The following is a 17,992-nucleotide window of genomic DNA, read 5'->3' as shown; positions in this document are numbered from 1 at the left end:
TACAGATTTCGCTTCATATATATACTTAGCATAGAAGCAAAAAAGTACATTATGCCTTTATAGCTATTTTAACTTTATTTCATTTTTTGCTAACTAACCGCAGCATAAACAATTCCTAACTTAAATAAAATTTTTGAGCTTTTTTCGAGGCAAAATTATAAATTACTTCATCATATGACAATGATTTCGCAAGATCATTTTCAATAGACAACATCATAAGATTTGAAAGTCGCTCTTGTCCCATGGTGGCTCTGAAATGGTTTTTTATAATCTTAAGTTTACTAAAAGATCTTTCGCCCTCTGCAACGGATATTGGCATGGTGTGAAAAATGATTAATTTCGAAAATATTCGTAAATTGCTTTGAAAATTATATATATATATATATATATATATATATATATATATATATATATATATATATATATATAGACCTATATATTTCTACTAAATCACCTTGAAATCAGTATTTTGATAAAAGTAGCTTTGTAAAACCAACGTAATTCTTGGAGCATTTGTTTATTTTTTTCACATTCTTTTACCCTTTTGGAAGCCAATGCCCTATTTTGGGCACCAGAAAGTTTTTTACGATTCATTATTAACAGTTACTGTAAATAACCGTACGCACCAATGATACTGAAATGATGATGTATGCACACATGATACTGAAATGATGATGTATGTTATTTTCTGCAAAAATGCAAAAAATAACATACATCATCATTTCAGTATCATGTGTTTATTGAATAAAATTTAAAAGTAAAATTGTTGATTTCAGTTTTTTTATTTTTCAGGTATGTATGTACTTTTATCCTTTTTTCGGGAAAAGCAGGTTAAATTTCTTTAAAAACTTTGTAACGGTGCTCAATTATGAAAAACTAGTATAAAACATGTTATCAGAATTTCTCTACAGACAGCTGCATAGATTTCCAAGAAATCTTGCTGATTTTAGTGAGGAACAAGAGGAGAGCCTCCATCAAGATAAGGTGTAATCTTTTTTTTCATTTTTTTTTTTTTTTTTTTTTTTGCTTTTTTAATTTTCTTTTTCTTTTTTTGAGATTTTATTTAGCTATGGTTTATATATCGTCATAATATGGCATCAAAAGGATGAGTGTTGACCAGTGTTAATAATCCGTGAAAAACAGCCATTGTGAAGTGGGTAATGTCTGACCCCTCAGTGACTTTGTCAACGTTTTGTTATATCAGTAATTACGTCACTGGATAAAATTCTTGAATTGGTCTTGAACTTGGCAACAAGTTTTGTACTTTAACTAATTTTAGAAGTGTTTTTTTAGTCTCCACTTTAAGTCTTTAGCCTACTTTTTTTCCATCAACCTACATTATAAAATTCGCAGATTTTATCGTAATTCGAACAGTTAGTTTTAAAACAATCATCTGCGATTTCTATGCTATTAAATGATAATAACTATTAAATTTTACAGTTCTTTTTCTAAAGTTTGTTTTTAATTTTTTTCTTGTTAAGATCTTTACGGAAAATTTTACATTAATGAACCACTTGAGTGTTCGGGGAGCATTAAAACTTGTTTTATGCAATTTTTTAAAATTTTGATCCTGGCTGATTTTTTGCGAGATAAGAATATAATCGCGAAACATCGTCGAAATTTCCAATTATTACCTGGTATAAGCGAATATTACCTGAATATATTAGAATTACTACCTGGTATGAGATAGATTAAACCATCGAAGTATGCAGTTGATGTTTTATAAGACCTATTGAAAATGTTACTGTCTTGATTTGGAGTTTTTTTGAAAGACATGCTTAATTGGGTGACCAAAGAAAATGTTTGTTATATATATTACATTTTAATCTTGAGCGAAATTACAATAATGGTCCCACGTTACTAAATTCTAAATGCTTTAAAGTATACTGGTAAACTAAATATATTGACAACAAAAAATCCAATTACAAAATTTTGCTACATTTAATGCTAATGGAGGTGCTAGATTTAACAAATCTCACTAACCATAGCATAATGGTTTTAAAAGCTTTAAAGAAGTATCGAGAGGACAATATCAAACTTTGTGATTTAAAGTTGCAAGTTGAAGATCAAGTACTACCAGTGCACCGTTCTGTTCTAGCTGCATGCAGTCAGTATTTTTATAGAATGTTTTCTGGAGAATTAAAAGAAAGTAACCAATCTACAGTTGTTTTAAATGATATTAAGGCAACTACTTTAAAACTCATAATAGACTTTGCTTATGATGGTGAAATAGATATCAATTCTAAAAATGTTGAAGATGTTTTAAGTCTAGCCACACAATTTCAATTCAATCAAGTTTGTGATTTATGTTGTAATTTTCTGGAACAACAACTAGATGTCAGAAATTGTATCAATATTAGGAGCTTTGCAGCTCTATATAATTGTACTTCTTTTATAAATAAAATTGACTTTTTTATAGAAAATAACTTTAAAGATGTTGTAAGTTCAGATGATTTTCATAATTTACCTTTCTGTGTATTTCATAGTCTTATTTCAAGTCATAAATTAAATGTGGACTGTGAAGAAAGTGTTTATAATGCTATCATGAAATGGATTAAATATGATACTAAGCAAAGGTATAAGCAGTTACTAGCTTTACTGAAAGAAGTGAGACTACCTCTGCTATCCAAGAAGTTCATAATGCTTCATATAGATAATGAAGAGCTGATCAAATCTGATATGAATTGCAGAGATTTATTAGATGAAGCAAAAAATTATCATATGTATCCAGAAATGAGAGCTTCTTTTCGTTCTAAACGAACTATACCCCGCTATTCAACAATAGGATTGTTATTCGCAATAGGTGGTAAAGAAACAGGAGAACAAATTACTAATAAAATGGAATATTATAGGTAAATAAGATTCTTATCTTTTTAATTTTAAAGTTAACATTTCATTAATTTGTTTTTCATTTCAAAAGAACTAATTTTTAAATGACATTAATGAGAAAACTTCAAATCATTCATAAGACTAACTTTTAATAACAATAGAGCAAAACATGTATATGCTCTGCAAATAGTTTATGGTTTACAATACCTCCCTGAATGCAGAGCTGGGCAACTGCTACTTTTTTTTTGAGTGTGATAGTTTGAGTTCCTAATCTGATATCGATAGCCCAATATTTTTTAAATTTGCTGGTCCGATTATCGATATTCCGATAGTCCGATAGCTTTAAAGATTTAAAAGCTTTTTTTGATTTTCTTATTCATTTTGAAAAAAATAGACTTTTTGCTAAGTTTTTCAAAGTTGAAAGAATAGATTTAGATTTACAATGAGTGCACTACCTTACATACAAAGTTTAATAAATACAGTGCAAGAAAAACTAGGCATAAGTTGAATTTATTTTTTAACATAAAAAGTACATAAGCTATGAAATCAATCATCTGCCCTCCCCATCAGGGCCATACACTTCTCATCCAGCAGGTGGAGATTTCCTTTGAGGAACACTAGTTTCTCAAAGTTATCAGCGTTCAAAGAAGATCTTATTTTGCCTCAAAATGTCAGATCCCCTACTATAGAGCCTCTCCATGGCCACAGAATAGGGCAAACAGTTATATTTTATAAACATGTCCAGCTAAACACTTTTGTGGAGCAGCAGGAACTGGTCAAATGAGATATGGGTCCTGTTGTTCCCCCTTACCCTGTTCCATTCATTAAAGATTTTCTCAATGTCATCTTCCAGGCAGCCCTGAGTGGCCACCATATTGTCATTTCTTATATAGTTGAAGGGTTCATCTTCAGCACCTGCAATCACTTCAATCTCCTCAACAAGTCTTACCTTCTTCACTGCCTCACTGATGATACTTCTCTTGATGTCAACTTTCATGAACATGTCTATGTACCCAACAACTCTGAGCTGGAAGTTGGGATGGAGAGCTGAGGCTATGAGAAGGTTCCTATCACTGAATATATATACTCGAATCCTCCCTTGAAGGTCAGCCTAGGGTTTTGAGGGTTCTCCAGCAGGTAGTTGCTGAGATGCTGCCCCTCTAGAATGCCACCTTGTCATTCCTCAAGACTGCCACCTTGTCTTTCATTAGCTTGATGGTGGGCAAGAAAAATCCTACATAGGCCTTTTCCTCAGACTGTAGACTGTCCAGGCATTCCGCAACTGGGTTCATAATCTTGCAGTACTGAGCTAGCAGAGCTTTGTCAGTCTCATAGAAAGGCAGCAGGTTTTGCTTGCATATGATGATGATCAGCCTCTTCTTCTGATCTAGGTCCTCTAGCACCTGAAGGAGCAAACCACAGAACACCCCTGGAGTTGGTAGTTTCTTGCCAATGGCTTCCTTGATTTGGTTTGCCACTACTGTTCTCTTATTCTGAGATTTCTATAATCCCTATACCTTGCCAGCAGTCTTCATGAACAGAGCCTTCACACTAAAGTTCCAATCTGGCGTCATAAAATATTTAATCATATTTAGCAATTTCTTCAAAATAAGTTTAAATTATGAAGCATTACTATCTATAACAAAAAGTAAGGATTTAAATACTGAATACTGTGACCTGTTAATTGTTAGGTAGGCATGTCGGTACCTAGACCAATTCAAAACTTATTAATTCAAAAACCTCGATAATTCGATTTTTACTAAATAAAAACTAAAAAAGGTGGTAAGAGAATATGGCATAATGCTGCAGAACAAATACAAATGTTGTTATCACAATGTTTAAATCTGCACCAAAAAAATAGTTTATTACATATATAAAAATTAGGACGGAAATACAAAATTTGGACAGTCTGATAGTCAAAGTCCGATAGTTACTTTTTTAGTCCCATAGTCCAATACTTTTTACTTAGTCTGATAGTTATTGGAATATCGGATATCTTATATTACCAAGCCAAAGGCTTATAATATATTAGTCTGATAGTCTGATATTTTTTCATGGTTTACCATTTATAGTTTTGAAATCCTTTACATTGTTTATAAGCTTTTAACCTGAAATTCCATGATTGCTTAAAAAAGTGTTCCTATCTGGATTTTCAGATGATCAACCATGTCAGAAAATAATTAAATAAATTGTGCAGTTAGAGTATACCTTAATTCTGATAGAAAATAAATATATTGCTCTTTCTGAGTTGACTTTAATTATTTTAAACCCTGTTGTATGTGTTATAAGAATGTTTATAATAAAGACTGTTGAACCACTTTTTTAATAATCAATTCATAATTTAATTTAATTTGAAAAAATAAAAAATAATCATATTTTTTATTTACATTCAAATTTAACTTTCTTATGTTATAATATAGCATGTTTGATAGTTCATGGAAACCATTGACATCATTATGGTGTCGTAGACAGCAATTAGGTGTTTGTGTATTAAAAGGGAAAATATATGCTGTTGCTGGTTCAGATGGAGATAATCGATTAAATTCTGTAGAAGTTTTCAATTTTACTACAAACTCATGGGAATATTCTACACCTTTGCAGGTAAATTTTAACTTGACCTTTTGAGTTTTCCTAATGATCCTTTTGTGGTTAATTTATTCATTAAAAGTTTTTAATGATTTTTTCTCCATTATAAAAGGCTCTATAATAAAGAGTTAAAATTTGTGTGCAATTAAACGTTTCAAAACATTTAAACTAATAATTTAGCTGAGAGGAATTCATTCATTTTAATTTGATTCACAATTTGTGTTTCTTAAGAGTTTGATATAACTTCAAATAAGATTATAATTGCTGGTAAATCCATTGTAACTTAGGGTCTACTGATGTAATATTTAATTTTGTGAATTTAAAAAAATCATTAAGGTTTTGTAAAAGTTGTTAAAGTTGCAATTCTTGTTAATTGAGTAGACATTTTGGTGTTAACTTAACACATGTTAAACGTAACATGATTCTTTTAATTTTTTAAAATTGTATATATCCTTAAGAGCAAGAAAAACTGCTGATTCAATAATGCTTACAAATGTCTGCTGGTCAATCACGCTAACCTAATATTCAACAACTTAAGTCTCTACTTTGCAAAGAAGTTTCTTAATTTTAATTTTTTCTCTTTTCTAAATGATGTAAAAAATTACATCTAGACTTGTCGCTCTGGGGTGGGTGTCAGTGTGTTAGGTGGTGCAGTTTATGCTTTGGGTGGGTATGATGGTCGTATTTGTCTCAATTCAGTGGAGCGCTTTGATCCTGTTGATAAAAAATGGCATTTTATTGCATCAATGAATTTTGCAAGAAGTTTCCCAGGTATTTATTGAAAATTTTTGAAAAATGTTTTACATATTTTTAGATTTTTTACAAATCTTTTATGAACTCTAAAAGGAAATGTTGTTTGAATGAATAAAATTAAGTTCTTTGAAAGCATAACAAGATCTCTTAATTAAATAATTGTATAATACATAAACAGATTTAAATTTCTAACTATGTCTTGGCAAAAAATTTGATACCTAATTTTCATCAATAATTCAAATGCCTTCACTTTGTTCAACCTTTTTTACATTTCCTGTGCATTTGTTTGCCTTTTACTAACCCAGCAAGCACACAACGTTGAAACAACGTTGAAATAACGTTGATCAATGTCAATCAATGTTATTTCAATGTTGTGTGCTTGTTGGGAAGCTATAAAATTAAAAGTATACACTTTTCAAGCAGACTATCAATCACCCCTAAGTTATTTTAGACAAAATCAAGTTGCTCGAGCTTTCTATTTATAAAAACATTCAAAAACATTCCAATAAAAAAAAAAAATAGATACAAGATATAAAACTAAAAAAACAGGTGTAATAACATAAAAGTAAAGAAATAGATACAATAATATAAAACTAATAATGTGTCACTAATGAAGTTCCAAAAAAATCATAAACTAATAAAATAATAAAAAAACATGACTTTTAAAATTTTCTACATTTTTCAAAGAACTTGCTGTGTTATGTGAGTTAATGCATATTTTTTTAAAATAAGATAATGTAATATTTTGAATAATACTTTTTGGGTTGCCTTTTTTGACTTTTTATGTAAGTTATTTAAACAATTTAAATATCATTTGAATTAAAAAGGTATAATTCTGTAACAAAAAAATGCTACCAACAGTTATTGAAACTATAAGTAAATTGGTTATAGTGTTACAGTAATTTGATTGGTTTTAATTTTATTTTATGCATTTTCAAAACATCACAACTTGGCAAAATGTTGTTTGAAAAATAATAATTGAACTCCTTTTGGTGATGTGTTCCAACTTTTTTCTATAAAAATAGGTGGTTTAGATTCTCTGGAAATTCTCTGACTGTCAATTTTTTGCATTATCAGGACTTTTGCACCCTGCACTTTTGTTCAATAAAACAGGAAAATGTAAATCTTTTCTACCAAATGCACTTTTTGATTAATTTATTTTTATTCTAAATTAAAAGCTCTCTGTCAACTCTTGATCAACTCAAGGAAAGTTTTTCACCAAAAAACAACTGGAAAAAAATTTAAGATTTCATAAATTTGACAAATAGGAAAAAGTTGACTGTAGGAAATTTTATGATATTATTTACATTAAAAATTGTCAATTTTTTAAAATACACCTAGTCTTATCAGGAATAAATAAAAAAGCTGAAATGGACTCCTATTATAACAAAAATTTATTTGAACATTAACCAAAAACTTTTACTAATAAAATCATACTCTTCAGCCATCACATCCAACCATTCAGTCAAAAAAAACCATCAATTCCAATCATTTTTTAAATTTTCTTTATTTATTATTTTTTTTTTTATCAATTACCATGTCGAATTCTCCAAGCATTTACCTGTAAAGTTTTGTGGTTTGCTGAAGATTAGTTGCCAATTTCTGTATTTCTGTAGGTAAATTTTGATTAGCCAGACACAACCACTAGGATGTTGGTTTTTTTACAACACATGTCCTATATTATTTTCTAATGAACATTTTATGTATAATAACTGAAAACCATACTCATTTGCATTAATTTTTCAAAAAGGTCACCCACTAATTTTAAATTTCTGAGAGAATTTACATATAGGCAAGTCTTCAGCAGCTTTAACTGTTCTTTCATCCAGCGTAACACATATATTGCTACGCTGGATGTTTATGATAATTGATGATTTTTGAGTCCAATGTGTCTTCAGAGAAATAAGAGCTTTCTGGCAATTACCAACTTCTTGATATCTTCTTCAAGATCACCAAAATCATTTTTTATCAAAAGTATGTTTTCTAAACCATATTTTCTTCCATTCCCACTAACAAAATGACAAACTACTTATAGTTGTTCTCTAAAGAAGGACCATTCTTATTAAATGCTACTGAAGGGTATTTTTTTTAGAGATTTAGAACTTTGAAATGGAATAAAATAACAATGATTTTTTAAAATTGACATAAAATTGACTTTATTTAAAAGATAATCTTTTGGCATTATAATTTAAATATGATTTTTGGTATATGACGGCTACGGACTGGCTCTGAGGTTGTCTAATCTGGAGATCCAATTTTCAATGACTTATCGGTCTATACCAGCAACTTCACATATTCCCACAAAAAGTAGTATAGTGGTGTTAAATTGGACAATCTTGGATGTCAATTCATGGGTCCTAAATGTGAAACTATGTGGTTACCAAATGTTTCCTTCAATAAATCAATTGTGGCATGAGCTGTGTGACATGTTGCCCTGTCTTGTTGAAATCACAGCTCCTGCACATTATGGTTGAGTAATGAAAAAGTCAGTAATCATGGCTCTATAGTAGTCACCATTGACTGTAATGTTCTGGCCAGCATCATTTTTGAAGAAGTATGGATCAATGATTCTATTTGGTCTAGGAATTAATTTGTGCGGTTTGACAAGGGATTACGAAACTAGCTTATTGTCTCAGCGTTTCATTTAGCCACGCATGCGTGCAAAGATCACTGTTATTGCACATCATTTTCATTATAAATCATTTGATTTAAGCGTAAACAACACTATTTTTAATTTAACTGATAATGTCAATTTTTGTTCCTGATAAAGTGTTTTTGCGGGGGATTCTTCTTCATTACTTTAACATGAAGAAAAGTGCTACCAAAAGTCATCGTATTTTGGTTGAAGTTTATGGTGACCATGCTCTAGCTGAGCGAACATGTCAGAAGTGTTTTGCACGGTTTAAAAGTGGTGATTTTTGTTTGGAAGACCAAGAGCGACCAGGACAGCCGAAAAAATTTGAAGATGCAGAACTGGCAGCATTGCTCGATCAGGATTCTTGTCAAACGCAAGAGGACCTTGCAAAATCGTTAGGAGTTGAACAATCAACAGTTTCCAGACGCCTCAAAGCCATGGGTATGATTCAAAAAATGTCTCATTGGGTTCCACATGAATTGAAAGACAGAACGTGGAAAGAAGAAAGACCATTTGTGAATTGCTGCTTGAAAGACAGAAAAGAAAGGGATTTTTGCATCGAATCGGTACTGGTGATGAGAAATGGATTTATTACGAGAATCCTAAACGAAAAAAGGCCTGGGTAAAACCAGGTGAACCAGGTCCATCACAACCCAAACAAAATATTCACTGTGCAAAGGTTATGCTGTGTATATGGTGGGATATGAAAGGTGTGGTGTACCATGAGCTTCTGACACCTGGTGAAACTATTAATGGAGAATGTTATCAACGACAATTAATGCATTTGAAGCAAGCTCTGGTCATAAAACGACCAGATTGGGGTAACAGACATGATAAACTCATTTTTCAGCATGATAACGCTCGACCACATGTCGCAAAACCTGTCAAAAACTATTTGGAAAATGTCGGATGGGAAGTATTACCCCACCCGTCGTATTCTCCGGACATTGCTCCTTCTGACTACTTCTTGTTTGATTGCATGAATAACGATTTAATTGGACAGCGCTTCACTTCTTCAGAAAATATCGAAAAATGGGTCTCTGATTGGATCACTTCTAAGGATGAAGCATTTTTTCGACACGGAATTCGTAAATTGCTGGAAAGATGGGCAAAAGTAGTGACTAGCGATGGACACTATTTTCATTAATGTATTCATCCATTTAGTATTTGAAATAAACCTTCAATTTTCAATTAAAAACCGCACAAATTAATTCCTAGACCAAATACTAGCCCATAAAGCACACCAAACAGTCAATTTTTCTGGATGTAATGGTGTCTCAACATACACTTGAGGATTAACTTCACTCCAAATACAACAGTTTTGTTTGTTGATGTAGCCATTCAACCAAAAGTGAGCTTCGTTGCTAAACAAAGTTCGCTTATGAAAATCAAGATCAACAGCAATATTTTTTTGGGCCCATTCACCAAATCTACACTTTGCTAGGTGATTGTGTGGTTTCAATTCTTGTACAAGTTGGATTAGCATGCAAGCCAAGATCTTTCTGTGAAATCTTCCATAAAGTGAATAGACTCATATCCATTTGCTGTGCATGATGACAGATACTGATTAGGGTCTTCCTCTATTCTACACTCTACAGCAGCAACAACTTCTTCTGGATGCACTGTATGATGTCTCTGTGGATGCATATCATCATTTAGAGTAAACGTGGTGCGAAATGTTCCATGGTTAATCAAATTAATTGCTCTGATGGACAATTATGTTGACCATAAAATGGATGTAGTACGCAAGATGTATTTTGAACAGAACTATGATTTTCTAAATAAATTTGCACAGTTTATAAGAATTTTTCAAATGTCAGCCTATTCATGCTAAAATGCCTGACCAAACTAAGCATAAATCACTTGACAGCTGTCTAAATGGCCGTCAGTTAAAAAAAAGTAGTCTAGTTACTACACCATTTTTTATTACCAATATTAACAGCAGTTGTATCTGTTATAATTATTTTTATACAGTTCCATAAATCAAAAAGGTCAATAATTTCACCAATCCACAAAAGTAGTTTCTACTTTACTATCTTTTAAGACAAGAACAGCTTATTTTATTTCTTTTGTAGTATTTTTCAGAACAACTATTTGGTGTTCATTATGGTTAAAATATTTTCATCAAAATGGAGACACCAGTTTCCATCCTTTAAATTTTTTTGATATGATATTTTGCTTCTCTCATAGTTGCTTTGTATATTGATGACTGATTAGGTGTGTAAAATGCACACTGCAGTAACTTTTCTTGATGATAACTTTGCAGCTGTTAATTTTACAGCTAGTGATGTTTTACAACACCTTTTTCTGGAGTTCATTAATCAGATGAACTCCAGAAAAAGGTGTACCAATCAGATTTTGGTGTGATGAAACATTCACCCTCACTAGACTCAATTGTCAAAGTATCAGTATCTTCCATAAATAAGTTATTCAAGTTTTCATTTTGGGAGTTTTTGATTTTCTTTGATGGATGATTTTTTTAGGGTTAGCTACTTTATTAGAACAATAACCTGCTCTTCCTTGTGTTTCTATCTCATACCCTTCAAATCAGTAATATCAAACAATTGAGAAAAAGAAGTTTTAACAGATTTTTTTGGTTTTCTTAAATGTTTGGTTTTCTTAAATCATAATCTGTTATAAGATTTCCTATTTTACAATGAACAAATTACTTTGATAAAGTTAGAAATGAAAATATTTTGGCACAATTCTTTTAATTCCAGGCAAACTATTTTGATTTGACTTAACTTTGATTTTTCTAAACACAAAATTGTTTTGAATCTTTTAATCACTGTAGCTTTAGATGCCATTCTTTTTAAACTGTTTAAATTTTCAATGCTGTGTTTACATTTTCTAATAACATTTTGAAATCTATTTTTTTCTAAATTCTTTTCCAATTTTTTTTGCTTTTTAAATTCTTAGATTTTTATATCATTTTAAAAAGTAAAGTGTCAATGAAATTATTCAGTTACATTTGAAAATATATGTTTTCAAATATAGATAAATTAGCTTTAATTTACATGAAATATAACATTACTAATATACCGTAAAAGTGCCTAACTTTGCACAACCATTGGTAACTTTGCACAACAGTATGTCAAAGATGTTTTATTCTCTAGCAACTAAAAATTTGAACTAAAAATGTAAATCACTTTAGAATCCGACGTTTTGTTTTAGTGTCAATACAAAACTCATGTAAAATAGTTTTATAAACGCAATTTCTTGCAACACGAGTCGTTTTGTGTAAACATAGAAGTAGAATACAAAAATTATGTCTTACAACTTTTATCTGTGCAGCAGATCAGAATTGAACTCAAAAGTGAGTAAACTGCTTAAAGTGTTTATTATGGTAATGATTTGAAGTATACTAAGTGTTTAAACTAATATCGATAAAAAAAAATTAAAATTTAACAGTCTTGTAAATAAAGTACTTTTTTGGCAGAATTTGGGGTAACTTTCCACAATGTACAAAGTTCACCTTAAATGTTGTTGGTCATCCAAAAGCAATACTTTCTAAAATTTTATTCAATTATTTTATATAAGCAGAGTTATTTTATACTTTTTTTTATAGCTTTAAATAATTTCTTGGGTAACTCAAGGTCAAATTAAGTTATTAGTTGTTTTTTCCAGATGTCAAGTCATTACAAAAAGAAGCTTAAAACCAGAAAATACAAAAACTATACAGAGGACGATCTGGCTAAATGTCTTGAAGATGTAAAATTTAAAAAGCTGACACAAGAGCAATCTGCTACAAAATATGGTGTTAGTAGAAGAACGATTTGTTACAAATTGAAAGGAGAGCATAACTTAAAACCTGGTAAACCGTATTATTTTTCCAAATTAGAGGAGGCTGCCTTTGTCAAATGTACCATTCAATTAAGTCAATTAGGATAACCTATTGGTAAAGAAGACTTTTGTCATAATATGAACAATTATATCCATAGTTCTGGTAGAAAAGTAAAAGAATATAAAGTCTTTCCTGGACCTGATTTAATCAAGTTATTCTTACAAAGACAGAACTAACAAATAAATTTGTGCCAAACATAAAAAAATCACGAGCAAATGTTAATGAAAAAATTCTAAAAGAATATATTCAACATCTTACTAAAACCATACAAGATATTCCTCCAGGCAACATATACAACTATGATGAACAAGTGCTTGGTAAAAAGAGGCAGTAAATACCCCACCAATATAAGAGGCACTTCTAAGACAAGTATTTCTATAATGATATCAGGTAATGCAGCAGGTGAAATTTTACCATCTTTTGTTGTTTATAAGGCTACTAATCTGTGGTCAACTTGGTGTGTAGGAGATCTTAAAGGAGCCAGATACTTCAGTACTAAAAGTGGGTGGTTTGATGGAGTAGCTTTTGAAGAGTGGTTTTTTTCTATAGTTTTACCTTCTTTGAAAAAGAAGTTAGGAGTTAAAGTTCTGTTAGGAGATAAGTAATCCTCTTACATCTCTCCAAAAGTTATTGAGGCCTGTGAAGAAATAGAAATAAAGTTTGTTTGTCTACCACCTAATAGTACACATATAACTCAACCCCAAGATGTAGCTTTCTTTAAACCTTTGAAAACAGCTAGGCATAAAATTATAAAGATTCACCTGTTGGCTGCACAAAGACATCTCTTGACAAACAACATTTCCCAGAACTTTTAAATAAGTTAATGTCTGCTGTAGAGCCAAATCAGGCTAGTAATTTACAATCAGGTTTTAGAATGTGCAATCTCTATCCAGTGAATGTCAATGAACTTCTTACAAAATTTAGAGAAAAGGAATCTTATGATGAAGAAGTTCTAGAAGACAGCTTTAAGGTTTTTTTACAAAACAAATTTAAATCTTTGGAATCTGTAGGAACTAATATACGAAAAAATAAACTTTCTGTTCCTGCAGGCAAAAGCGTTAGCATTGAAGATCTAGAAAAATTTAATGAGGGTTGTGATTTTGCCTCAAAGAAAATTGCAAAGAGGAAAAACTAAGAAAAATTAGGAAACTTTTCAAAGTACTTGAATTTGGCTTTCAATAGGGCTTTTGAACTGTGTTTTGTTAATTTTGGTTTTTTATTCAAAAAAAGGAAATCTTTAATTATTTTAGTTTATCTAAAAGTAATCTTTAATTGTTTAAGTTTACCAAGATGCAAATGAGCTTTTTTGTGTTTTTAATGAGGTTGTGTTCAGTTTTCTTTTATCATAGCATGTTATATTCTTTATTAAGCATAATAATGCTAAAATTAATCTTTTGTTTTTTTTGTTAAACTACTCTTTGAATTATTTTTCCTTCAGAAAGTTTGAAAAAACAGGTCACTTTGCACCACTCTCATACATTTCATAAAGGTATTCAAAATTTTTTTAATGTTGTGCAAAGTTATCCATATCTCTGGTTACCCAGACCTCTGGTTAACTTTGCACATTTTTTAAACAATCTTGAAGAGCAACTTCTTGATTTGTAAAAATAAATTTAACAATTAAAATAGAATTTAGATATCCTAATTAAATAATTCGCAAGTTTGCATCAATAGAAGTTTAAAGCAGATTTTTATAGATGAAAATTACAAAGAAGTAAAGGTTTTGTGCAAAGTAAGACACTTTTACGGTATCATCATTTGTATATCTTATTGTTTTCAGACAAAACTTTTATAATGAGAATTTATTCTGTATTTTAATTTATGTATTTGTTATATAACACAATATATAATTTAAAAAATCTTAACTTTAATACAACATAATTTAAGAAAATGTTTGCTTTGTTGGGTGAGTTCTTTTAAATAATAAATCAAATAACTGAATAATCAGGCAGTATACATAAATACTCATCTATTAATGGTTCATCTACTAACTGTTCGGGGTTTAAAAAATTTCAAACTATTAAAAGTCAACACTCTAACTACCACAGCTCTCTCATTTAAGTGCCGAGTGTGATTTACAAGTGTTGTAATTGCACCATCATTATGTAAGGGTTCAGTGACAGGATGTGCTTTTATAAGCCACAATCCATAAGATAGTGCTATGAATTCATTGAAAAATTCAAATTTCATGAATGAATTTTTCCCCAATTTTACAGAATCGTGATAATGAATTTTTTTTATTGAAGCTGATCATATGTTAGTATGTTACTCTGGCCATAAATCTGACATGATTAGAAGCCATGGAGACTTTTGAACGGAATTCTGGTATTTTCTTAGCCAACCAAAGAACTTAAACTGAAGGTAACTGTAGTCATTTTGAAGGATCCCAGTTTTCTGATATTTCCTTGATCTCTTTTATTTTTGACAGTTGAGTCAAGGTTTTTACTCCCATTGTTTCTTGTTGAATAAGATAATAGCTTTAAATTCTCCCTTCTCTTGATTATCAATCCGGCAACCGGTTAAGTAACAATTTATTTTATATAAGTCTTAATATTAACAAATTTACAATTAAAGTTTTCTAATGGAAAAAAATTATTGATTTTTGCTATTGAAAAATGTTAATATTAATTGTACCGATCTCTAAAATGTTTTGTAGAATCGTAGAGCATTCTTGCACTGTGATGCAACAATTCTTCAATTATATAATTTATGTTCAGTTCAAAAATTTTGAGTTTAAATATGTATACCGATTAAAACACCAATCACCTTACAAAATTTCAAAAACACGAAACGTCTCTATCGTTAATCAGATCTATTTTTTGAATTTAATGAGTTTATGCTGAAAATATGACTTTTCTGATTGAAAATATCATCAGTTCACAAGACATCCTGTTAACACCACCGACACGCCCCGTTTGAAATAAATTTATTTAAGTTTCTGTTTCTAGGTGTTGCACCATTAAATGATCTACTTTACATATTTGGTGGGAATGATGGTAGCACTTTCCTTGATACATGCGAATGTTACGATCCTCACACTAATAAATGGTGTGCAATCACTCCCATGAGTATTCGTCGAGCTGGGGTCGGGTGTGCTGTGCTTGATGGATATTTATATGTGGCAGGTAATTTCTGGTTTAAATATATCTTCGTCATATTTATGTACGATATGAAATCTTTGGAATAAAATTCTTAGGTGGTTTTGATGGTACAAAGCGTTTAGATTTGGTTGAAAGATACGATCCAAACTCAAATACTTGGATGCTCCTTTCTCCGATGACGTCGTGTCGTGATGGCGTTTCTTTGGCATCGTATGGTGGTTATCTTTTTGCAATTGGTGGAATTGACGGCCCATCTTATTTAAATAGTGTTGAATACTATGATCCCGACAATAACACTTGGATACCTTCTCAAGCAATGATTACATCGCGTGCAGCTGCCGGAGTAGCTGTTCTTAACAACGAAGATATTTTAAACTGTCGCATACCAAGTAAATTTTCTGAAAAAATGTCCCTGGCGGGTTCAGAAATTCATGAGGACACTACTACTCATTTAAAGCCTTAAGCGTTTTAAGTTTGGAGTTTTATAAAAATGTAACTATTGTTATTATTACAGAGTATTTATGATTTATTTACTTTCTTAACTACAAATCAATTAATTTCATAAATAAGCAAACTTTTTTGAGTTTTGACGGGGATGGTTTTTGTCTCGCCACCATCAAACATTAGTCATCAGAATAGACAGTCATGGGCAGTATGGTTTTTTCTCTAATATACGTTATACGCTGAGAGGTAGAGAGGGGAGGGATGTGTTTTGTGATGATTTGTTATAGAAAGGGAGGGTTAGGGGGAGAGATATCAAGATTGTGATGCAACAATTTTTAGATTTATAAAAAATATTTTAGCTTCAAAAAGATTTACTCTCAATAATACATACACGTCACGGAAAATTCGTTTTTTTCTTATCTCAATAATAAATGTAATGTGATAAAATAAGACAACGAGTCGTTTTATTTTTTTATCTCTATTATTTACATAAAATTACTATATATATATATATATATATATATATATATATATATATATATATATATATATATATATATATATATATATTTAAATTACGTAAAAAAATAAAAATTGTAATGTACTTAAGAACTTAGCAAGATGGTAAGTAATATTAAAAATACATAAAGAGTTATTACAAAAAATGAAAGTAAAAATAGTAGCATACGTTAAATCGACCTTTTTTTTTGTTAACGCTCTCCCTATACGTTTAAAAATTTCTGAAAAGTTGCCATTAACAACTCCACAAATTAATCTTATTAATAAAATGAATCTAATAATAATAGTAATGATAATAATAATAATAATAATAATAATAATAATAATAATAATAATGACAAATTAAATCAATCTAAGTTTGCTTATTCATTTTTAATGACTGAAACTGACAAGAGTGGGCTCTGAGCGGCATTTTCTTCTGCTGGACTATTAAGTACAAAAATTTCAAAACTGTTTTGGCGATAAAACTTCGGAACCTTTGAGTTTCTTTAAATCGTTTTTTCAAACATAGAAAAAATAATTTAACTTCTTTCTAAAATAAATTTCTTATGTTCAGTAAAAAAATTGACTTTCATTGTAATAACATTTAATTCACAATTTAATTGATCATTAGTTTGATCACTAATCCCTCAAAGCCCTAATTTCTTTTTCTCTTTAATGAAATTAAAATAGATTCCGATTATTCAAGTATATTATTTCTTTTAACTTTCCGAATTAAAAGCAACTCTCTTTGACACCTTTTGAGTGAGGTTAAAATTGATTTCGGCGACTTTATTTAGATTTTGCGCTTCACAACTCTTTGTCTTCACCGTTCTATTTTTAATAAGAATAAATAAAAGAAAAGAAGACTTTCATATATAGTTTCTTCAACGGATAAAAACGGATTTTTTTAATCAAAGTTTTTGCAAAAGAGTTTAGTTGGGGAAGCGAGAAATGGATTTTTGAAGCAGTATTTGCAATAAATATAGAGTTTTTGGAGCTTTAAGTTCAAAATACTTGTCTAACTCCCATTTGTGCTGTTACTAAGGTAATAAACGCAATTGCATTATATTCACATATAAAAGTTAAAATCACTAAAAATCAACTTTCCATGTAAAAAAACATAAAGAAATTAACACCACATAAAATTCTTTATATAACAAGATTTTTACAGATTTTTCTAGAAATTAATGACCAATATGGTAAAAAAAATACCTGGAGTTGTACTAGTATACAAGGTCAGAAAGTTGGATCAAATAGCCTTGCTAAAGAACTTCTCAAATCCGACGTAAACTACCAAGC

General features: G+C 30.2%; 1 protein-coding gene and 1 pseudogene across 2 annotated transcripts; both read left to right on the top strand.

Moving 5' to 3' along the window:
* Nucleotides 1–1,499: 1,499 nt before the first annotated feature.
* Nucleotides 1,500–16,314, top strand: LOC145184349 (kelch-like protein 12). Its single transcript, XM_080059997.2, has 5 exons — nucleotides 1,500–2,852; nucleotides 5,250–5,430; nucleotides 6,027–6,186; nucleotides 15,596–15,772; nucleotides 15,844–16,314. The coding sequence occupies exons 1-5, from the start codon at nucleotides 1,945–1,947 to the stop codon at nucleotides 16,209–16,211; spliced, it is 1,794 nt and encodes a 597-aa protein (XP_079916123.2). The 5' UTR covers nucleotides 1,500–1,944; the 3' UTR covers nucleotides 16,212–16,314.
* LOC149886048 (uncharacterized) lies at nucleotides 11,944–13,909 on the top strand (annotated as a pseudogene). The gene is made up of 2 exons (XR_016454143.1): nucleotides 11,944–12,149; nucleotides 12,431–13,909. The product of XR_016454143.1 is annotated as an uncharacterized LOC149886048 (transcript).
* Nucleotides 16,315–17,992: the final 1,678 nt, after the last annotated feature.

The sequence above is a fragment of the Hydra viridissima genome, unplaced genomic scaffold (assembly GCF_058129835.1).
Source record: "Hydra viridissima isolate aposymbiotic clone 2 unplaced genomic scaffold, HvirCarnegie_v1 scaffold_7, whole genome shotgun sequence".
Taxonomy (NCBI): domain Eukaryota; kingdom Metazoa; phylum Cnidaria; class Hydrozoa; order Anthoathecata; family Hydridae; genus Hydra; species Hydra viridissima.
Note: the sequence above shows the minus strand (reverse complement) of the source record. Positions and strands in the feature narration are given on the sequence as shown.

What these genes read in the sequence shown, in the direction of transcription:
- LOC145184349 (XM_080059997.2), top strand. Translation starts at nt 1,945, where the DNA reads ATGCTAATGGAGGTGCTAGATTTAACAAATCTCACTAACCATAGCATA. An exon ending in AATATTCTACACCTTTGCAG is followed by an intron (nt 5,431 to 6,026) that starts GTAAATTTTAAC and finishes AATTACATCTAG; the next exon opens with ACTTGTCGCTCTGGGGTGGG. An exon ending in TGGATATTTATATGTGGCAG is followed by an intron (nt 15,773 to 15,843) that starts GTAATTTCTGGT and finishes TAAAATTCTTAG; the next exon opens with GTGGTTTTGATGGTACAAAG.